This window comes from Hypanus sabinus, chromosome 28 (genome assembly GCF_030144855.1).
Source record: "Hypanus sabinus isolate sHypSab1 chromosome 28, sHypSab1.hap1, whole genome shotgun sequence".
NCBI classification, from domain to species: domain Eukaryota; kingdom Metazoa; phylum Chordata; class Chondrichthyes; order Myliobatiformes; family Dasyatidae; genus Hypanus; species Hypanus sabinus.
In genome coordinates this window covers 1,980,715-2,004,826 of record NC_082733.1, presented here as the reverse complement: position 1 = coordinate 2,004,826, position 24,112 = coordinate 1,980,715, and the positions used below count along the sequence as shown (strand labels likewise).

Sequence of the window (24,112 nt, the reverse complement as noted above, 5' to 3'; positions counted from 1 at the left end):
GTTTATATACCCTATCAATGGTAAAAAATTTTGAACAATTCTCGTTATTCTAGCTATGCTCTTCATTATCTTATAAACTTCTATTACCCTCAACCTCCCTGCCCAGTCTATCGATTCTCCCCTCTCTACAAAAATCTTGCAACCCAGACAATGTCCTTGTGAATATGCTCTGCACTCCAGCACAACCACATCTCTTCTATTGGTGTGACAACCAGAACTGCACACAGTACTCCAAGTATGGCCCATGGAAAGAGACAAAGAATTAATATTCCTGATCACACCCACTTCATAGAAACTGGAAATGAGAGACAAAATTTAATGGAGAAGACAAAGAGAATAATTGTGATAGAGTGAAACTAGATTGTCATGGAGATAAGTTATTGCACTTTCCAAGTTAGATACGTTAATGGGAACAGTTAGATGATTATTATATAAACAAGTTTAATTTGATCTACGTAGGGAGTGAATAACGCAGTCAGTAAATCAGGCTGTACTTGAAGAGCAAGTAAAACTCAGTGAAAAAGGTAATTAAAAGACAAAACAATGATTTAGGACCTCTTTGATCATCAGTTGAACCCTTTCAGGTGAAGGCAATGTGATTTTGATAGAGATTAATATTGTGTGAATATATATAAATATAAATGATATATATATAAATGAACTATATAAATATATATAAATGAACTATAATATTTGCTCCAGGTGTTAAAATATTCATGCATAAGGTTCAAGAGACAATAAGGGTTTTTTTTAAAGTATCTGTTTGGAGAAAATAGATAAATCAATCATATTCTAAAGCATTAGAAACTCAGTCATGAATACATACTACTTACTTCCTGCTGTTTCATTGTGAGGTAACCAGTTAATTGAAATGTATAAATCATTGAGCAAGTCTTGGTGGTAGTGGTCACAGGTAGCCTGCAGTTTCAAGTTTTATTATGATGTTTAGGAGCCTACCCAAACAGATATGTCACTGTAATGCCACTGTTCAAGTACTGCCACAGGAAATGAATTAATTACCTCCATCTGAGATGATGAGAGACTAATGACTAAAGGAACGCCTGTGGATTGGCAAATTTTGTGAATCCTTAGATTCCATTCTCAGGATAGAAATCGGTACGGCGATAAAGGAATGCCAGTAGGAAATACATTCCTTTTTAGTTATGCTAATTACAAAATTACTGTAATCTCAGTGGTACATTGCACAAGCCAACATAAAACAATGTGGCTTCCTATAAGCAACAAAGATATATTATCAATACAAGTACGTACCAGTGCAATTATAGTCCATTGTTACAACTAAATAATCATCAAAGAAATAAGTGGATTATAAGTACTAACAAAGGAAGAAAATCCAGGCTTTTTGCTGGAACTGAGGAGATGGATTCATTTTGAGATATGATCATGTGCATAATCCCAGGATTGCAGTGCAAAAAAATCCGCAATAGCCCTTCGCTTTAAATTGGATGTTTAAAAACAAACATTTGGAATCAAAAATCAATTTGGTCTGCAATGCAGATATTTTGGACCATTTTTTCATAGATTTCTCAAACAAAATGTTAATTTAATTTATTTATTCATTGAGAAACAGAACAGAATAGCTCCTTCCAACCCTTTGAGCCGCAACCCCTGATTTAACTTCTTACTAATTATGGGACAATTTAGAATGACCAATTAACCTACTAACCGGTACTTTGTTGGACTGTGGGAGGAAACTGGAGCACCCGGAGAAAACTCAATCATACCACAGGCTCCTTACATGTGATGTCACAATTGCACTCAGAGCTCCAACAGCCCGAGCTATAACACCATCACATTGACAATGCCAATACCATGGTGCTCTGAAGTATGCCTGATAAACTGTTAGGATGTGTTTTCATACTTTGATATTTCAGCACAAATTTTGAATCTACTTCTTTCCTTAATTGTTCAGATTTCCTCCTAAACTAACAAGAACAGCTGTCATCTGAATTTTTTCTATATGCCATTCCACAATTTAAACCCGCAGTCTAAATTTGATTGCGCTCATTAGAAGATTGATAATGTGTTTAGAAATTCAGAATTGTTACTAATTAAGAAGCTTGGGAAGACTGCAGTATCTTGTTTCATCTGAGGATATTTGGCAGAGTAATAATTTTGAATATATTCATCTCACTGCATACTGTATTGTGAAACTTTGTACAAAATTATAATTTGGTGGATATATAGAATGATAGACTAACTATGCATGCTCAAAGCTTCACCTTAAATTAACTGCTAGATAGCAAGCCTCTATATTCAGGCAGCTATAACTGTCAGAAGTAAAATGAGTTTATGGTGTTTCTGCCTGGTACCCAGAGATCATCAACCACAAAACCAAATTGCCCTGAAACAATAACAATTAAACAGACTTACTCAAATGCTTCAATTTGCCTCTATTGAATACCAGCACAGGATAGTTGATGTGAGGTTACCAGGTATTATATTGTCTTGATCACTTTGCTAAAAACTGATGGACGCAGAACTTTAATCATGATATTATTCAGGTACTGTTTTCTAAAGAGGTAAATTTGAAAGTTATAGGAATGGTGTGGAAAATCAACTCTTGGGCCAGTATGAAAGGAAACTTGCATGATCTTTTACAAATAACTAAACGATTAAATACAAAATATAGGACTTTGGCCAAAAGTAAAGCTGTTGGTGTGATCAGTCTATGGAGTCGGGGCTATTAGTTTTTGGCCTGTTGTTATAGGGTTTAAGACAAACATGAGGTGAAATTCAGAAGTTGATAAACTGATAAGAAGGAAGAATGGCCAAATCCTATCACAGGATTGATTTGGATCAGCATGCTGTCTGCATTCACAGTCTGTGTATACTGGGTCAGTTATAAAAGGTCAATTAAGCTGCCCAACCACTCAGGGTATTGGGAAGCAAGAAGAGCAGTTTATGTAACATGGCCTCAACTATAGGGGGGACTTGGACAGTGAGACCTTGCCCCTGGTCTGCTTGACAACATTTGATCTGGGACGGAGCCTTCCCCTCTGTTAGAGTTAAGATTTTGTACTAGCTTTCAAATATTTTTATAGTAGATGAGATTTTAAAGCTACTAAGATTAGTTGAAAAAATTGTAAAAATATGTGATAAAGAATTCTCACATTTTGCACACCACAGACCTGAGGAGACACCAGATTGCTTGGAGGGAGAGAGAGTTTAAAAGAAGCTAGTGGGGCCAGTCAGCACATTTTTGTATTGCGCAGTCCAGGGGAGACACCAGATTGCTTGGAGGGAGAGAGAGTTTAAAAGTGGGTCAGTTGGCACAGTTTGCTGCCACAGTCCCAAGGAGACATTGGATTACACATGATTAGGCACTTAGCAAGGTCCAGTGAAAAGAAAATAGATTTAAATAGAGTGGCCATTGTGTGAGTGAGCCAGTTGAGGCTTTGGTTCATCAAGGATTTGGCGAGGAAAGGCTGGGTCTTAGGTACTAGATTTTTTTTGTTATTTATTCTTTCTTATTGCACAGTTAGAGCAGTGGGTTTTCCAGGCAGGATGCTGGATCCCTTGCGGGATGTGGGAAGGTAGGGTGGCCTCCTGTGACGCTGTCATCCTCAACAATTGCATCCCCTGCAGCTTCTAACAGACTGTGTTAAGGAGTTGGAGCTGGAACTTGGGGTCATTCGGGAGGCTGAGTTGTTGATAGACAGAAGATACAAGGAGAGAGTTACACACAAGATGCAGTTCACTGATAACCAGGTGACTGTCAGGAGAGGGAAAGGGGATAGGGAGCCAATGCAGAGTATTCTGTAGCTGTATTCCTCAACACGGGTATACCGCTTTGAATACTGTTAGGGGGAATGGTCAAACAGTTTCAGGAATTTACTCCAGCTGTGTGGCTCAGAAGGGAAGGGGGAGGGGGGTGAGCTGTAATGTTAGTGGATTTCTTGGGTAAGGTGACAGAAAAAAGATTTTGTGGACAAGACTGAGATTCCTGGATGGTTCCGCCTCTTAGATGCCAGGGTCAGAGTTATCTCCAATCAAGTCCATAGCATTCTTAAGTGGGAAGGTGAGCAGCCAGAGGTCATGGTCCATGTTGGTACTAATGACATGAGTAGGAGGGTGGTGAGGTCCTGCAAAGTGAGTTCAGGGAGTTAGGAGCCAAGTTAAAGGACAAGACCTCCACGGTTGTGACCTCAGAATTGCCTCCATGCCACATGCTAGTGAAGCCAGAATTAGGAAGTCATACAGTTTAATATGTGGCTAAGGAGATGATGCAGGTGGGAGGGCTTCAGATTTTTAGATCATTGTACTCTCTTCCAGGGAATGTGGGATCTGTCCAAAAAGGATCATTTGCACCTGAACTGGAGGGGGACTAATATCCAAGGGGGAAAGTTTGCTAAAGTTGCAGGAATATGGGGGCGACCACCAGAACAGATAGTGGAGTTATGGAGAAAGATATTGTTAAGCCTACATACAAAGTCAGGAATCAAAAGATTGAGCATGATGGTGAAACTAATGTTATGAACTGTGTATATTTCAATGCAAGAAATATTGTAGGAAAGGCAGATCCAGGGCATAGATTAGCACCTGGAAATATGACATTATAGCCATTAGTGAGACTCAGTTGCAAGAAGGACAGGACTGGCAGCTCAATGTTCTGGGGTTCTGGTGTTTTAGGTGTGGTAGATTAGGAGGATTTAAAGAGGGAGATGTGACAAGGAAAATGTCACAATGGTGCTCAGTCAGGACAAACAAGAGAACTTGACTAACAACACACGCAAACTGCTGGTGGAACACAGCAGGCCAGGCAGCATCTATAGGGAGAAACACTGTCACCGAAACGTCAACAGTGCTTCTCCCTATAGATGCTGCCTGGCCTGCTGTGTTCCACCAGCATTTTGTGTGTGTTGCTTGAATTTCCAGCATCTGCAGATTTCCTCGTGTTTGAACTTAACTATTGAGATTTTATGGCTAGAAGTGAGGAATGAGAAAGGTATTGACCACATCAATGTGATTATATTATAGACCACCCAGCACTCTGTGGGGGTTAGAGGAGCAAATTTGAAGAAAGATTGCAGACTGTTACAAGAAACATATGGTTGTGATAGTAGGTGATTTTAATTTTCCACATATTGACTGGGATACCCATACTGTAAAAGGACCAGATGGGAAAGATTGTGTCAAATGTATTCCAGAAAGATTCCTTAATCAGTCATAATAGTCCCAACTAGAGAGAATGCAATACTAGATCTGTTGTAAGGAGATGAGACAGAGCAGGAGACCGAAGTTTGTGTGGGGAACATTCTGCATTTACTAATCATCTTGCTATTAGTTTTAAGGTAATTATGGAACCAGATAGGCCTGGCCTATTGATATTCTGCATTGGAGAAAGATATCAGAAAAGATCTGGCAAGAGTGGATTTGGACAGATGTATGTGGGTGGCCTTCAAAATTTATATTTTTAGAGTACCGAGCTAATAGAAGTCAAGGATAACATGTTGAGGGAACTGTGGTTTTTGAGATACATTGAGACCCTGGTTAAGAAAAGAAAGGAGGCACACAACAGATATAGGCAGGCAGGAAATAATGAGATACTTGAGGAGTATAAGAAAAGCAAGAGAACACTTAAGAAGGAAAACAGGAGGGTTAAAAGAGGACATAAGATTGCTCTAGCAGACAAGAATCCTAAGGGTTTGCACAGATATATTGGGAGCAAAATAATAGCAAGGGAAAAACTGTTTGTCTGGAAGATCAGAGTGATGTGTGGAGCAAAAGAGATGACAATAACAGTAGGTGCAGGAGTAGGCCATTTGGCCCTTCTAGGCAGCACCGCCATTCACTGTGATCATGGCTGATCATACACAATCAGTACCCCGTTCCTGCCCTCGCCCCATATCCCTTGACCTCGCTATCTAAAAGAGCTCTATCTAACTCTCTCTTGAAAGCATCCAGAGACTTGGCCTCCACTGCCTTCTGGGGCAGAGCATTCCACATATCCACCACCCTCTGGGTGAAAAAGTTTTTCTGCATCTCTGTTCTAAATGGCCTACCCCTTATTCTTAAATAGGGGAGGTCTTAAATTGATTTCTTGCATCATTATTCATAGAAACATAGAAAACATACTGCACAATACAGGCCCTTTGGCACACAAAGCTGTGTCGAACATTTCCCACCTCAGAATTACCTAGACTTTACCCAGAACCCTCTATTTCTTGAAGCTCTGCGTAGCCATCCAGGAGTCTCTTAGAAGACCCTATCATTTCCGCCACCACCACCACCGCCGGCAGCCCATTCCATGCACTCACCTCTCTCTGCGTAAAAAAACTTACGCCTGACGTCTCCTCTATATCTACTTCCAAGCACCTTAAAACTGTGTCCTCTTGTGACAACCATTTCGGCCCTGGGGAAAAAAGCCTCTGACTATCCACACGATCAATGCCTCTCATCATCTTGTACACCTCTATCAGGTCACCTCTCATCCTCCGTCCCTCCAAGGAGAAAAGGCCAAGTTCACTCAACCTATTCTCATAAGGCATGCTCCCTAATCCAGGCAACATCCTTGTAAATCTCCTCTGCACCCTTTCTATGGCTTCCACATCCTTCCTATAGTGAGGCGACCAGAACTGAGCACAGTACTCCAAGTGGGGTCTGACCAGGGTCCTATATAGCTGCAACATTACCTCTGGGCTCTTAAACTCAATCCCATGCTTGATGAAGGCCAATACACCATATGTCTTCTTAAACACAGAATCAACCTGCATAGCAGCTTTGAGTATCCAATGGACTCGGACCCCAAGATCCCTCCACACTACCAAGAGTCTTACCATTAATGCTATCTTCTGCCATCATTCTTGGTAATGAACCACCTCACACTTATCTGGGTTGAGCTCTACCTGCCACTTGCATCCTATCAAAGTCCCGTTGTAACCTCTGACAGCCCTCCACAGTATTCACAACACCCCCAACCTTTCTGTCATCAGCAAATTTACTAATCCATCCCTCCACTTCCTCATCCAGGTCATTTTTTAAAATCACAAAGAGTAAGGGTCCCAGAACAGATCCTGAAGCACACCACTGGTCACCAGCCTCCATGCAGAATATGACCCATCTACAACCACCTTTGGCCTTCTGTGGGCAAGCCAGTTCTGGATCAACAAAGCAATGTCTCCTTGGACCCCATGCCTCCTTACTTTCTCAATAAGCCTTACATGGGGTACCTTATCAAATGCCTTGCTGAAATCCATGTACACTAGATCTACCTTCACAAATGTGCTTAGTCACATCCTGAAAAGAATCAATCAGGCTTGTAAGACACAACCTGCCTTTGACAAAGCCATGTTGACTATTCCTAATCATATTATGCCTCTCCAAATGTTCATAAATCCTGCCTCTCAGGATCTTCTCCATCAACTTACCAACCACTGAAGGAAGACTTACTGGCCTATAATTTCCTGGGCTATCCCTACTCCCTTTCTTGAATAAGGGAACAACATCTGCAACCCTCCAATCCTCCATAACCTCTCCTGTCCTCATTGATGATGCAAAGATCATTGCCAGAGGCTCAGCAATCTCCTCCCTCGCTTCCCGTAGTAGTCTGGGGTACATTTCGTCTGGTCCCAGTGACTTATCCAACTTGATGCTTTCCAGAAGTTCCAGCACATTCTCTTTCTTAATATCTACATTCTCAAGCTTTTCAGTCCACTGCAAATCATCTCTACAATCGCCAAGATCCTTTTCCGTAGTGAATACTGAAGCAAAGAATTCATTAAGTACCTCTGCTATTTCCTCCGGTTCTATACACACTTTTCTTGATTGGTCCTATTCTCTCACGCCTTATCCTCTTGCTCTTCAAATAGTTGTAGAATGCCTTGGGGTTTGCCTTGGTGCTTGGAAGTAGGTTCAGTGGAGATGTCAGGGGTAAGTTTTTTATGCAGAGAGTGGAGAGTGCATGGAATGGGCTGCCGGCGGCGTTGGTGGAGTCGGAAATGATAGGGTCTTTTACAAGACTCCTGGATGGCTACATGGAACTGAGAATAGAGGGCTATGGATGAAGCCTAGATAGTTCTAAGGTAGGGAAATGTTCAGCTCAGCTTCGTGGGCCGAAGGGCCTGTATTGTGCTATATGTTCTCTATGTTTGTATGTTTAATCCTGTCTGCCAAAGCCTTCTCATGGCCCCTTCTGGATCTCCTAACTTCATTCTTAAGCTCCTTCCTTCTAGGTTTATAAACTTCTAGATTCATATCTTTACCTAGTTTTTTGAACCTTTTGTAAGCTCTTCTTTTCTTCTTGATTAGATTTACAACAGCCTTTGTGCACCACAGATCTTGTACCCTACCAACCTTTCCATGTCTGATTAGAACATACCTACTCAGAACCTCATGCAAATATCCCCTGAACATTTGCTACATTTCTTCAGTACGTTTCCCTGAGAATATCTATTTCCAATTTATGCTTCCAAGATCCTGCCTGATAGCCTCATAGTTCCCCTTACTCCAATTAACATTTCCCTAACATGTCTGTTCCTATCCCTCTCCAATGCTATGGTAAAGGAGATAGGATTGTGATCATTATCTCCAAAATGCTCACCCACTGAGAGACCTGGCACCTGACCAGGTTCATTTCCCAATACCAGACTAAGTACAGCCTCTCCTCTTGTAGGTTTATCTACATATTGTGCTAAGAAACCTTCCTGAACATACCTAACAAACTCCACCCCATCTAATCCCTCACTCTAGGGAGATGCCAATCAATATTTGGGAAATTAAAATCTCCCACCACAACAACCCTGTTATTATTACTCTTTTGTAGAATTTGTCTCCCTATCTGCTCCTCAATGTCCCTGTTACTTTTGGGTGGTCTATAAAAAACACACAATAGAGTTATTGACCTCTTCCTTTTCCTAATTTCCACCCACAGAGACTCTGTAGACAACCCTTCTCTGACTTCCTCCTTTTCTGCAGCTGTGACACTATCTCTGATCAACAGTGCCATGCCCCCACCTCTTTTGTCTCCCTCCCTATCCTTTCTGAAACAACTAAAGCCTGGCACTTGAAGTAGCCATTCCTGCCCCTGCACCATCCAGGTAATGGCCACAACTTCATAGCTTCAAGTGCTGTTCCACGCTGTAAGCTCATCTGCTTTATTCACGATACTCCTTGCATTAAAATAGATGCATCTCAAACATCGAACTCAGCGTATCCCTTCCCTATCACCTGCCTATCCTTCCTTTTGCACTGTCTCCAAACTTCCTGTATTTGTGAGCCAACCTCCCTTTCCTCCATCTCTTCAGTTGGGTTCCCTTGCCCCAGTAATTCTAGTTTAAACTCTCCCCAATAGCCTTTGCAAACCTTCCTGCCAGGATATTGGTCCCCCTCGGATTCAAGTGCAAACCGTCCTTTTTGTACAGGTCACACCTATCCCAGAAGAGGTCCCAATGATCCAGAAATCTGAATCCCTACTCCCTGCTCCAATCCCTTGGCCACACATTTATCCTCCACCTCATTCTATTCCTATACTCACTGTCGCGTGGCACAGGCAGTAATCCTGAGATTACTACCTTTGAAGTCCTGCTTCTCAACTTCTTTCCTAACACCCTGTAGTCTGTTTTCAGGACCTCCTCCCTTTTCCTACCTATGTCATTGGTACCAGTATGTACCACAACCTCTGGCTGTTCTCCCTCCCACTTCAGGATCTCGTGGACGATATCAGAAACATCCCAGACCCTGGCACCTGGGAGACAAACTATCATCCAAGTTTTTTTCCTGCGTCCACAGAATCGCCTATCTGACCCCCGAACTATAGAGTCCCCTATCACTGCTGCCATCCTCTTCCTTTCCCTACATTTCTGAGCCACAGGGCCAGACTCTGTGCCAGAGGCACGGCCACTGTTGCTTCCCTGAGATAGGCTGTCTCCCCCAATAGTACTCAAGCAGGAATACTTATTGTTAAGGGGTACAGTCACTGGGGTACTCTCTAGTATCTGCTTTTTGCCCTTCCCTCTCCCACTTTTACCCACTTCTCTGTCTCCTGTGGTCCCGGGGCAGCCACCTGCCTGTTGCTCCTCTCTGTCACCTCCTCACTCTCCCTAACCAGACGAAGGTCATCGAGCTGCAGCTCCAGTTCCCTAATGCGGTCTCTAAGGAGCTGCAGTTCGAATCACCTGGTGCAGATGTGGTCATCCAGGAGGCTGGCGGTCTCTAGGACCTCCCACATTTGGCACTGAGCACAGAAAACTGGCCTCACACAAGTACTCTCTGTCTTCAGCTTAAACAGATAGCCTACCTGGCCTCGACCCTTTAATGGCAAAGCCCTGTTGAGCTAAAGCCTTCCTACTCTGTCTCCCTCTACTCCGTTGCATGCTACTCTGTTGCCTGCTCTGTAAATCTGTCTTCATTTTAAACTCTTCCCGCTGTCCTCACTGGCTGACCTCCACGCGTTTGCACAGTTGTGCTCTGTTCAAACTGCTGAGTCTATAGATGTGAGGCAATGCAGCAGCGAGGCCATGGACCATATACAGATTACAGAAGAGGAGGTGCTTTTGGGGCAAATTAGGGTGGATAGATTCCCAGAGCCTTACAAGGTGTTTCCTTGGACCCTATAAGAAGCTAGAACTAAAATTGCAGGAGCCCTAGCAGAGATATTTAAAACTCCCTAGCCACAGGTGAGGTGCCAGAGGATTGGAAGATAACGAATGCTGTTCCACTGTTTAAGGAAGGCTCTAAGAATAAACTAGCAAATTATAGGCCCGTGAGCCTGACATCAGTAATCAGAAGGTTATTGGAAGTATTCTAGGTTTTTGGATAGACATGGACCGAATAAAGATAGCTTCATGCATGGTAAGTCATGTCTGATCAATCTTTTAGAGTTTTTAAAGGAAGTTACGAAGAAAGTTGATTAAGGCAAGGCAGGGTATGCTGTCTAATGGACATTAGCAAGGCTTTTGACAAGTTCTTGCATGGGAGGTTGGTCAAGAAGATTCAATTGCTTGGCATTCAAGATGAGGGAGTAAATTAGATTAGACATTGCGAGAGAGCCAGAGAGTGTTTGTGGATGATTGCCTGTCTGACTGGAGGACCGTATCTAGTGGTGTGCTGCAGGGGTTGGTGCTTGGTCCATTGACGTTTGTCATCTACATCAGCGATCTGTATGATAATGTGGTGAACTAGATCAGCAAATTTGCAGATGACACCAAGATTGGGGGTGTGTGGACAGCAAGGAAGATAACGAAAGCTTACAGCGGAATCTGGACCATCTGAAAAAATCAGCTGAAAAATGGCAGGTGGAATTTAGCACAGACAAGGGTGAGGCATTTCCACTGGAGGACTAACCAAGGTGGGCTTTACACGGTGAGCGGTAGTGCTGTAGAGCAATGGGAATGAATTCATTGAAGGAGGTGTCGCAGGAAGGGTCATAAAGGAAGCTTTTGGCCCATTGGCCTTCATGACTCAACTTCTCAACTTATTGGGATATTATGTTAAAATTGTATAAGACATTGGTGAGACCTAATTTGAAGTATTGTGTCCAGATTTTTTAATCACCTGCCTACAGGAAAGATGTAAAGAACATTTGTGAGTGCAGAGAATATTAATAAGGATAAACACGAGAAAATCTCCTAATGCTTGAAGTCCAAAGCAATACACACAAAATGCTGGATGAACTCAGCAAGTCAGGCAGCATCTATAGAGAAGAACAAGCAGTCAACATTTTGGGCTGAGACCCTCTTCAGAACTGAGAAGGAAGGGGGAAGATGCCATAATAAAATGTTGGGGGTAGGGGAAGGGGGCTAGCTGGACAGTGGTAGATTAGACAAGTGGGTAAGAAACATAAAAGGCTGGAGAAGTTATTGGCAAGTGAGAAGAGGTAAGAGACCAGAATTGGGAAGAGGTGGGGTGTGGGAAATTTGTTTACAGGAAGAAGAAATCAATATTCATGCCATTAGGTTGGAGGCTACTCAGGCAGAATATAAAGTGTTGCTCCTCCACCTTGAGGGTGGCCTCATTTTGGCACAAGAGGAGGCCAAGGACCAACATGTCAGAACAGGAATGGAAATTGAAATTAAAGTATTTGACCACTGGGAACGATGTGGTGGATGGAGCGAAGGTGCTTAACGAAGCAGTCCCCCAAGTTATGATGGGTCTCACCTATGGAAAGGAGGCTGCATCGGGAGCACCGAATACAATAGATGACCCCAGCAGATTCGCAGGTGCAGTGTTGCCTCACCTGGAAGACTGCCTGGGGTCCTGAATGGAGGTGAGGGAGGAGGTGTATGGGCAGGTGAGGCACTTAGGCTGTTTACAAGGGTAAGTGCCAGGAGGGCGATTAGTGGGGAGGGACAAATGGATAAGGGAATCGCAGAGGCAGTGATCCCTGTGGAAAGTGGAGGTGTGGGGAGGTATAAAGATATGTTTAGTGGTAGGATCCCTTTGCAGATGGCAGAAGTTGTGGAGGATAATGTGTTGGATATGGATATAAAGAAGTGGTTATGTGGATACTGCCAGAACTTGTGGACCTGAATAGGTTAGGACTTTATTCCCTAAAAAGTAGAAGATTGAGGGGAGATTTGACAGAGGTATACAAAATTATGAGAGCTTTTTCTTCTGAGGTTGAGAGTCAAACTAGAGGCCATGGGTTGAGGGTGAAAGGTGGAATGTTTAACAGGAACATGAGGGAGAACTTTTTCACTCGGCGGTGAGAGTGTGGAAAGAGCAGCCAGTGCAAGTGGTAAATGCAGGGTCTTTTTCAACAGTTCAGAGAAGTTTGGATAGGTACTTGGATGGGAGGGTAAGTTGGGCTATGGTCCAGGTGCAAGTTGATGGGACTAGGCAGTTTAATGGTTTGAAATGGACTAGATGGGCCAAAGGGCCTGTTTCTGTGCTGTAGTGTTCTATGATTCCATGAGTCCAAAAAGTCAAGCAAGATCAAAGTGTAAAAAAAAGCATTTCAGTACTGATAAATAAAAAATACTAAAATAAGTTGAATAAAAATAGTTATTTCATTTTTCTTTTTCATCCTAACCTCCAGTCTGGAATTTCTACATACAGTAAGCCAATGGGGCTTCCAATCTTATACTAGTTTGCAATGATGTTGGGTTGTATTCATGATTCCCCAGCATTATACTAGAGAAAGTTTGCTATTGGGTTATTGAAGTAAATGGTATGTGGGGTTGTTGTGGCTGCAGCAGCTGATGTGAAAGAATGTTGCTACCATTAGTGTAGAGATGTTGAAATAGATTCCCCACCATTAAGATGGAATACAGTGACTGTTAAGGTCTGTTATCTGAGAATAAAAACATCCTGGACTCTCAATGGGTACTCACAAATCTTTTACTGGCAGCTGCCAGTACAATTTAGATCTTAATTTTTTCAATGTAAACTTTATTAGAAATTCAAATACCTATGTCAGAATTAGCTGTATTTTTCTGCAATAAATCTGAGCAGTCAAGTGGGGAGCAATGAATGTTGGTGAGCAATGTCCTGATGTTATGTCCTTTCCTTGAAGAGAGCACTCTATCCCACCTCATACTCAAATTAACTGCCGGAACAATAAGAACATCTTTCATCAACTTTAATTGTCATGGACTATCTCGAAGTGTGGTAAATCAGTGGATTATTTCTAAACTTTGCTTGGACAACAGTTTTTGAATTTAAACATTTACAACTCTGGTGGTTCTCAGTACATCTGATGGTGCTGAGAAAAAATTATTAGTTACCAGTTTGCTATTTTGATGTTAAAGCATGATCTTAAATTCATCTACCTTTAGCAATATTTCCACGCTGGAGGAAATGGCCTGAAAAAGACATTCTTAGAGAAGAGTCCAGACCTGCTGTCCTTGAAATATGCACTCAGCCTCTACACCCAGACAACTGATGCCCTGGTTAAAAAGTTTATCAGCACTCAGTCTTTACAAGGTAAGAGCAACAAAGTAAATGTTGAGACCTGACAAAGGGTTTCGGCCTGAAACATCAACAGTGCTTCTCCCTATAGATTCTGCCTGCCCTGCTGCATTCCACCAGCATTTTGTGTGTGTTGCTTGAATTTCCGGCATCTACAGATTTTGGCATATTATATCCACCATGAGGATCTGATTGGTCCTTTATTTTGGATGTAAACATTATATTTGGTATAAATGACTTGGAGAAGATCCCAGAAAAAAGTACCATATCAAAGAAAATCTTTACAGTTATTTTGTAATTTAAGTTTTGACTCTGTTAAAGTAAGTCAAATATTAATGAATCAATTTTTGAAAACGTTTAATCCCTAAAACCCCTGAAATCCTTTCTCAATAAGTTATTACAGATGCTGGAAGGCACATATAAACAGAGAATGTTGCAAATTCTCAGCAGATCAAACAGCATCTATGGAGACAGAAGCAGAATTAGTTTTTCAGATTAATGAGCTTTCATCTCAACAGTTCTGAAAGATTCTGATAGATGGTTCCAAACTGCAATATTAACTCCGTCTCTCTCGCTCTCCACAGATACTGCCTGACACACAAAGTATGTTCAGCATGCTCTGTTTTTAATTCTATTATTTGCAGTATTTTTTTTTCTTTAATGAAGCCTTTCTTGTGCATTCAGAGTTTCACACTCTCTATCATAGACTGGAGCTCAGAGCTTTCATGGAATAGTCTCACTTGAGAAAGGGGGACATGACTCTAGATTTTTTGTTTCTCCACCCATTTAAGTGGACACTCTTTCATCAATAGATATCAAGGGCAGCGGGGCAGCTGCTTGAGCTGCTGCCTGACAACTCAGGAGAGCCAGATTCAATCCTGACTACCAGCTCTATCTGTGTGAACGTTTGCTCACTTTCACTGGTTTCCCTGGAGCGCACAATGACATGAGGAGTCTCATTGATCAATGTAATTGGCCATGGTGGGGGGAAGGGGAGCTCAATCTCATGGAAGGAAGCAAAGACCTGCTTAACAAAAAAGAATCCAGTTGCAGACAGTCCGCAGAGACACCGCATCCTACCAGTACCGATGTTTAAGTTTCCCTAGGCAGTCATTGCTGAGCTGTGACCTTCTCCTGCCTGTGCTCTCCCTCTGTGGAGATTCCATTCTCACCACAGACACCTTATAACCAGTTATATCAGATTACCACAATGGCGCTCAATTATGTGCTCACAAATGGAGTTCCTGATAAAGAGCTGCTTCTGCTAAAGAGGCTCCAAAACCATAAAACAAAATGATACAAATTTTGCAAAACAAGAGGAAGCAATTCAACACACTTTGTGTGATGTTCAAACATGTTCCATAACCCTAATCCTCTCTTGGTGTAAGCCACACTTGTGCTCTTTCACACTGGATTTTGGCCAGGTATTTTAATTTTTCTGGACCACAATTTGGTATCTGCACAACACACCAAGATATTTCAGTGGTTTGTATATAGGTGCTCTTCAGTTTCTGGGCCAAGGGTTTGGGTGAATGTAATAGCACTGTGCAAAAATATTGAATTTCCATGTGGTTTTCTTCTTTTTATTAAGGATAAATCCAGCAACTGAAACTGGTTATAGCAATCAGGAGTGTGTTTATATTTGAGCAATTGGACATTGTACTGGTTAAGAATATAAATGAAGGGAACTGCATTATAATGAAGAATGATTTCACTAAAGTAGCAACGTGTGGCAGTACTGTATCAATGAGAATAAAACACATGTGAAATGCTGACCTTCATTTCACTTCTGAAAACTTTTGTAATTATCTTCGAGTTCTATGTATGAAATTGAAATGTGATCTCTAACAAACTAAATATTGGGCCCAAAATTTGCATTTGACACTGCTGACTTGTAGGAAATGTCAAACGTACTTTGTGCAAGTCTGGGAAATGCCAGGCCCAATCTGAGGGTGAAACTATCCCATGGCACAATGTTTTTGCTTGGAAATCCCCTCACAGGATTCAAAACAACTGTGATCATAGAGCAAAAACTTCTGACAGGCTGAGCCACTGATATTCGGAAACATTAAAATACTTTGCCCCAGTATTATCAACTACAAAAACATTTCCTAATTGTGAAAAATGTTTAAAGTCATTGGAGTAAAACATTTAGTTATATTCAGATTTATGCAAAGAATTTTAAAAAAATCAAAAAAATGAAGGGTTTCGGCCCGAAATGTCGTCACTAACTCCTCCCATAGATGCTGTCTGGCCTGCTGAGTTCTGCCAGCATTTTGTGTTTTTATTGAAAATTTCAATAACCTATTTTTCAGCTATAGTGGATTTCAGTTAATTAGGGCAGCTGTTTATTTGGGAAAAAAAAACAAAAACTAATCAAGTAAATAGCCAGGATTCCTTTTGCTTATTTGGGACACTATGGTGCCTGTTGCTGAACATTTTCTAACTAGCATTTGTTGCATGCACTTATATGGCTGTTAGACACTACACTGTGCCGAGAGTGAACACCCTTTAAATAGTATCAGTTGCTTATGCTTGTGTATGTTATCCATTTGGGCTGATAGATGCTGATTCAAAAAGCAGTGGTTTTTGTTAATATTGTTTTTTAAAAAATTCAGATTGTTGATGTGAGTGCAAGGCAGTGCAGTTTGTTACTGATAGAAATAAACAGTAGGACAATTCAGAATGATTTTGCTCACTGTGGTTTCAAGCATTCAGTCTTGGAGATACCAGGAATGGCCTGGTGTGAAAATTAAATGATTTCACTACTTCAACAAGTTAGGAACTATGGAGAAATTGAAGATATTGACAATCATCTTGAATGTTACAATGAAAATGAAGAATTGGAAGATGTAATTGTCAAAAGCATTATATAAAAACACTAAGGCAGGAAATATGAAGACGAGGGAGGAAATGAAGATGACTCGTCTGAAATTGTGCTAGTGATTACACAGGATACCAGGAAATTTGTTGTTGGATTATGACACTACTTCATCCAGGAAGGCATTGAAGGCAGTCTGCACTGATTTTGTTCATTTATAGTCAATGAAAAGAACATGGTAGCACACGCTGAATGAATTCCTCCGTCAATAACTATTAAAAGCTAATACATAGATTTATAGTACAGTACTGTGATAGTATCTATAATGTTCTAATTTATTCTGTACTTTATTTAAATACATAAATTGTTATTCAGGTAAATGATAGGATATCTTTTTTATGCTTTTTAACTATTTCCATGAAACCATAAGACATAGAGGCAGAATTAAGCCATTTGACCCACTGAGTCTGCTCCACAAATTAATCATGGTTGATCCATATTTCCCCTCAGCCTCAATCCCCTGTATCCCTCATGCCCTGACCAATCAAGAATCTATCAATCTCTGCCTTAAATATACATAAAGATTTGGCCTCCACAGATAGCTGTAGCAACGACTTCCACAGTTTCATCACTCTCTGGCTAAAGAAATTCCTCATCATCTCCCTTCTAAAATGACGCCCCTCTATTTTGAGGCTGTGTCCTCTGGCCTTACATTAATTGGGGCAGCAGCATTTTTAGACCAAAGTGTACTGGTCCCAATGTGTCCCAAGTAACCAGAATCTATTATATTTGTAAATCTTGATGTTGAGTATCTGGCAATTAGAGTTTTTTTGCAATTTCCACTTATCAGGAACTCACTTCCCTATCAATGAACAATTGATCCCCCTTCTAGCAGCTCAAGTGCGGTGCCAGATTTGAGGCAAGGCATAGATAGCAGGCCAGTTATTTCTGGTAATGGCCTCCCTCTTCTCCATTCCCCATTCTGCTTCCCTCTCTCACCATTTCTTCAGCTCTGAGGCTCAATAAGGAAGGGTAACATTGGACAGAGCGATAGTGATGGAGACTCAGTAGTTAGGGGGAATGGAAAGCAGATCCTGTGGCTGCAAAAGAGGAGCCAGGATGGTGTGTTGCCTCCCAGGTGTTAGTGTACAGGATGTCACAGAGTGACTGCAGAAGATTCTCAAGAGGGAGGGTGAGCAGCCAGAGGTCATGGTCTACATTGGCACCAGTGACAAAGGTAGAAAGGGGGAAGTGGTCTTGTGCAGTGAATTTAGGGAGTTGGGGAAGAGGCTGAAGACCAGGACCTCCAAGATAGTAATCTCTGGATTATTCCCAGTGCCGTGTGCTAATCAGGGCAGAAATAGGATAACAATACAGATGAATAAGTGGCTGAGAAATAGTGCAAGGTTTTAGATTTATGGATCATTTAAACCGGAGAAGGTTTGACCTGTACAAAAAGAATGGGTTACACCTGAACTCAGGGGACCAATACCCTGTGGGCAGGTTTGATACAGCTTTTGGGGAGGGAATAAAGTAATTTGGCAGGGGGATGGGAACCAGAGTGATAGGGCCGAGGATGGGGCAATTGGTATACAAGTAGATGCATCGTGTAGTAAGACTGTGAGGAAAGAAATTGCAGTCAGTGGGATGAGTTGGAGTATAACATGGGAGCAAAATTGAAAAGGGTGATGAATAGAGGACTGAAGGTGTTATATTCAAAAGCATACATTCATATGCACGTACTTGAATACCTCTCTAGCATCATTTTCCAGCTGTCCAATACCTATTCTTGCCTCACTTTTACTCTTAATTTATCTAAAAAGAAAAACTATTTGTTTCATCTCTTATATTATTGGCTAGCACACTTTCATATTTCATCCTTTCTCTCCTTGGGATAAAGTAGATGATCTTGTAGTGCAGTTAGATTGGCAGGTATTACATTGTGGGCATCACTAAGTTATGACTGAAAGAAAATCAGAGTTGGGAGTTTAATGTTCAAGGATATGTACTGTATCAAAAAGACAGGCAGGTAAGCTGAGGGGTGAATGGCTGTGTTGGTAAAAAACTAAATCAAACCTTTAGAAAGAGGTGACATTGGATCGGAAGATATACACTCCTTGTGGGTAGAGTTAAGAAACTGCAAGGGTAAAATGACCCTGATGGGAATTATATCCCTGAGCAGTAGCTGGGATAAATGATATAAGTTACAATGGGAGACAAAAAAGGTATATAATAAGGGCAATGGGGGATTTCAGTATGCTGGTAAATTGGAAAAGTTAAGGGAAAATCGTGCCTGACAAATCTATTGGAATTCTTTGAGGAAATAATAGGCAAGATGGACAAAGGAGAATCAGTAGATGTTGTTTACTAGGATTTTCAGAAGGCCTTTGACAAGGTGCTGAACATGAGGCTGCTGAACAAGATAAGAGCCCATGGTATTATAGGAAAGATATTAGCTGACTGGCATGAGGCAAAAAGTGGACCTGTTCTGGTTGGTTGCTGGTGACTAGCGGTATTCTGCAGCGGTCACAATTGGGACTGCTTCTGTTCACATTATATTGTATATTAATGATTCAGATGATGGAATTGATGGCTTTGTAGAGAAGTCTGTAGAGGCAGGGAGTCTACAGAAGGACTTCAACAAATTGGGAGAATGAGCATAGAAGTGACAGGTGGAATATAGTATAGAGAAGAATACGGTCATACTCTTTGGTAGAAGGAGTAAAGGTGTAGACTATTTTCTAAGTGGGGAGAAACCTCAAAAATCTGAGGTGAAAAAGGACTTGGGAGTCCTTGTGCAAGATTCCCCAAAGGTTAACGTGCAGGCTGAAACAGTGGTAAGGAAGGCAAATGCAGTGTTAGCACTGAAAGGACTAGAATATAAGAGCAAGGATGTGATGCTGAGATTTTATAAGGTATTCTTCAGACTGCATTTGACTATTGTGAGCAGTTTTGGGCCTCTTATTTAAAAAAAAGATGTGCTGTCAATGGAGAGGCCCCAGAACATGTTCATGAGAATGATTCCAGGAACAAAAGGAGTGATTGATGGGTCTGGACCTGTACTCGCTGGAGCTTAGAAGAATGAGGGTGGAATCTCATTGAAATCAATTGAATATTGAAAGGTTGAAATAGAGTGTTATATTTTATATAATGGGTTAGTTTAGGACCAGATGGCAGAGCTTCAGAACAGAGGGACGTCCATTTAGAATGGAGATGAGGTGGAATTTCTTGAGCCAGAGGGTGGTGAATCTGTGGAAATCATTGCCACAGACACTGTAGAGGCCAAATTATTGAGCACATTTAAGGCACAGTTTGATAGGTTATTGCTCAGTCAGGGTGTCAGTGTCTACGGGGAGAAGACAGGAGGATGAGGTTGAGAGGAATAATAAATCAGCCATAATGGAATGGCAGAGTAGACTCGATGGTCCAAGAGGCCTGATTCTGCCTCATGGTCCAGAGATTTGTGGAGGGTTTTACAGGACCAGGTTGCTTGGTGCCTCTCCTGTAACCTGAAGTGCTTGCTGTAATTAGTCCAAATCTCTGAAGTTGACATTGGGATGGTGTTCACTGCTGCTCACTCACTCTTGCAATGCTTCTAGATTTGAGGTCTTGGAGTTCCTGCAGACTGTTTTCTCAGATGACCAAAGGCATAGAGCCTTTGCTGACTCGTAGCTCCTGAGAAATGGAAAATGGCCACGTTTCCCAGCTACACCTATTGTGGAACTTCATTGTCTGGGTATGTTGTTGTGCAGAAGGAGCTATGGTTGGCAGATGTTTAGAATAATGCTCATTCTGTTGTAACCTTTGGTGAATGAATCATCAAAGGTATGAAGCAATGACAAACACAAGCATTGTGTATGTTCTTCAGCTTCATGATTAAAATTGGAGTGACCTTAGCTTTGAAGTGGATGTGATATTAGAATTTATTAACCCCTTATATACCTCTGTCTACATGTGCTCTCCTGGCTGAGGCAAAAATGGATCAAAACCCAGGTCAACTTTGCAGCAAACACCGGGAGTATCTGAGAAGAGCAAAATCTGAGCAAAATCCCTAACCAGCCATTTCCAGTGCTCTCCACATGTTTACCAGAACTGTATACACTTTTAGAAGACGATCTTTACCCAATTCCCAGACTTTCTGCAGCAGTGAGGGTGAGGTACAGGACAGGCCAAATACCTGAGCAAGGGCAGGACAGTTGGTGAGTAGGGGTCTGGGCAGAGATTCTGAAATATCAGAGTCAAAAGGCCATGTAACTGAACTGGCATTGTTGGGTAGGAGAACAGAAAGCAGGAAGTTTTTCTTCTGTCATCTATATTCTCTGAAGATACCATCCACTCTGGACAAGCAGAAAGTGGGTGATATTTTCAGATAATTTTGATGACTGTAGGCATTTGTTTATGAGTAAATAGCATATGTGTGTTAGACATTTTCAATGCTTAATGGTTTTATGTTAATTTTAATGCATTTTAATTCCTGTTTGTTGTGAAAAAATTGTGATCTGATGCAATGTTTTGAAATTGAAGTAGCCCAAACGTGATATACAAGTTCAGTGACATTCATCTATATTGATGCTGAACCTCCATACAAGCATTCATCTTTAGAAAGCTGACATCATTTCTTGACATGTTGAGGATGCATAAAATTAAAAATGCTTGAAATTTTCAGCTGAGAGTTAAACTATTTGGATATGTGCCAACAACCAAAGATGTTGATTTCATGAACATACTCATAACAAAATAATGATCTTGTAGGCATTTCTGTGGAATTGAAAATTTCCTGGTTGATTGCTGTCATTTGTTTTTCACTATAAGTACAAAATCAGTTATCAATAGCTTGTATAAATGAAGGACTAAATGGCCCTACCCTTTGCTTTTTATATTCTTAAAACTTCCAATGGAAGAGAATTGAGAAGAATTACCTTAGCATGGCAGGTTACTGAAAGTTCAGGTTATAACTGCAAAATGAGTGTGCAGGACAAATGTGACATGAGTTCATTGGGGATGAAGTCTTACATCCATAAAGACTTAAAAGAATGATGAAAGAGAAGACGGGGGGGGGGTTATTAGAGTGGGTGAATTCAGTGGCAAATCAGATAGAAAGAAATAAATTGAAAGAGATGAAAATAAATTGATGAAGGAGAAGAAAAGGAGAAATAAATTTATAAAATTAAATACAATTTGCATGTTTAAATCTGCAATAGCATTTAAAACTCAAAGGATAAAATTTTGTCCTTGTAAGTCTATTTTTAGTGCCAGACAATTTGAACCGCAGTAACTAGAGACTTGAGGCATTGTTAAAACTCAACTTAGTTTGTGATTGACAAGACACTGTAACTCTACGTCATTTAACTCTCATTGGTTGTGAATCAAAGAGTGAGATGCTGTTTCCATGGAGCCAGCAGACAAGCAACACAACTTGGATTTTGACTTACAAGTATTCAAGTTTGTCTTTATATTTTCCCATTGCCTTGTTTGCTCCTAAATAAAAGCAAGGTCCATCAGTACCATGAACTGTCTGATGATTTCATTCACTGGAAACCTGCTTTCCTTATCCCCTTCCCACTCACTAGAGTCTCAGTTCCTGTGCACCCTTTCAACTTAACTAGTGTAAAATTTACTGTTACACTGTGTAACATCTAAAATAAAGAAGAAAAAACACTAATAAAAATAAAATCATAGCAATTCTACAGATGCTGGAAATCCAGAGCAACACACACAAAATGCCGGAGGACCTCAGCAGGCCAGGCAGCATCTACGGAAATAAATAAACAGTCGATGTTTCAGGCCAATGCTCTTCTTCAGAACTGGAAAGGAGGGGGAAGGGAAGGAGGAGAGGTCCCAAGGGGAGGAAAAAAAGCAGGTGAGATGAGGTAAGAGGCCAGAGTGGGGAATAGAAGAAGAGGGGAGGGAGAGGGAATTATTTTTTACTGGAAAGAGTAATCGATGTTCATGCTATCAGGTTGGAGGTTACCCAGATGTTGCTCCTCAACCTTAAGGGTGTCCTTAGCATGGCACAAGAGGAGGCCGTGGACCAACATGTTGGAACGGGAATGAGAATCATAATTAAAATGTTTGGCTGCTGGTGGATGGAGCAGGGGTGCTCAATGAAGCAGCCCCCCAATTTACAATGGGTCTCACCAATGTGGAGGAGGCCACATCAGGAGTACCAATATAAAATGCAATGGTCTAGGAAATCTGCCAGCCCAGGACCAAAGTTTTGAGTGTGCTGGATTATTGGAAATTTGCTGTTCAGTGATAAAAATCACTGTCTATGATACTATTGTTATACTGATTGTGTAGTTCTGCAGCAATACAATAGACAAGTTTTGAGAAAGTAAGTGAAATGACCTACCAAGGGGAGATTTATGTTGCCGCCAAATTAAAGAGGGACAATGATAAGCATTTAGATTAGCAGAGATGGTGTTATGGTAATTTTTGAACATTGAGACCAGCAATTGCTGTATTATATGATTAGGAGAGGTGCAGTATGTTATTCAATTAATAAGGAAATGTGAACAATTCACACTTAATAGCAGTTGCTCAGAGAACTACTATTAATGTAGAATGCACTGCCTCGGAAGACGGTGGAGGCCAATTCTCTGGATGCTTTCAAGAAGGAGCTAGATAGATATCTGATGGATAGGGGAATCAAGGGATATGGGGACAAGGCAGGGACTGGGTATTGATAGTGAATGATCAGCCATGATCTCAGAATGGCGGTGCAGACTCGAGGGGCCGAATGGTCTACTTCTGCACCTATTGTCTATTGTCTAATCTCCAATTGTCAATAAAATAATTTGCCACATTGAAGTTATTCCCTATTCACCTCTTATTGTTAAAGTGCTGAGTAGTAGGGTCGACACCTGGATCCTGAAACAGTTGCAATGTGCTTGGATTACTATGCATTTCAGTATTATTGCTTGATTTATTTCAATAATCAGTGCTTTTGCTAAGATTGTTAGTTCTGAGTACACACACAGGAAAACATCAAACTTTAATGATTTTAACACTGCTTACCTTAGACCAGAATGGCATGAAAACACAGAGGTGCATTTTAACTGTCTGATAAATAATTCAGAATCACCCTGGTGTTGGTGAAAGTGACATTCAGAATTACTGAGCATTCTTACAGCTACATCTCTCGAGCCAGGAAACTTGAAAATTCCTACATGAGAGATGCAGATTTCTACTATACTCTGCACCTTCTAATTTATATTAAACACACTCTCAAGAGTTCTTCTTGGGATTTCCTAGTCATTTAGTCCCAGTGCATTCCATTTACTTGGGGCACTTTGAGCCAGGACATCTTAGCTCAATTTGGCTGCCCTAATTAGCTGAAATTTCATGGAAATAGTTAAACAACATATAGAAAAGGCATACTGAGCAATAAATTATGTATTCCAATGAAAAAAGAATAAATTA

General features: G+C 41.1%; 1 protein-coding gene across 1 annotated transcript in view; it reads left to right on the top strand.

Moving 5' to 3' along the window:
- LOC132382383 (protein unc-13 homolog C-like) overlaps positions 1 to 24,112 on the top strand; it is a 575,658-nt gene that overhangs the window by 527,798 nt on the left and 23,748 nt on the right. The window contains 1 exon segment of the mRNA XM_059952510.1: positions 13,737 to 13,884. Coding sequence (XP_059808493.1) covers positions 13,737 to 13,884 — 148 coding nt within the window.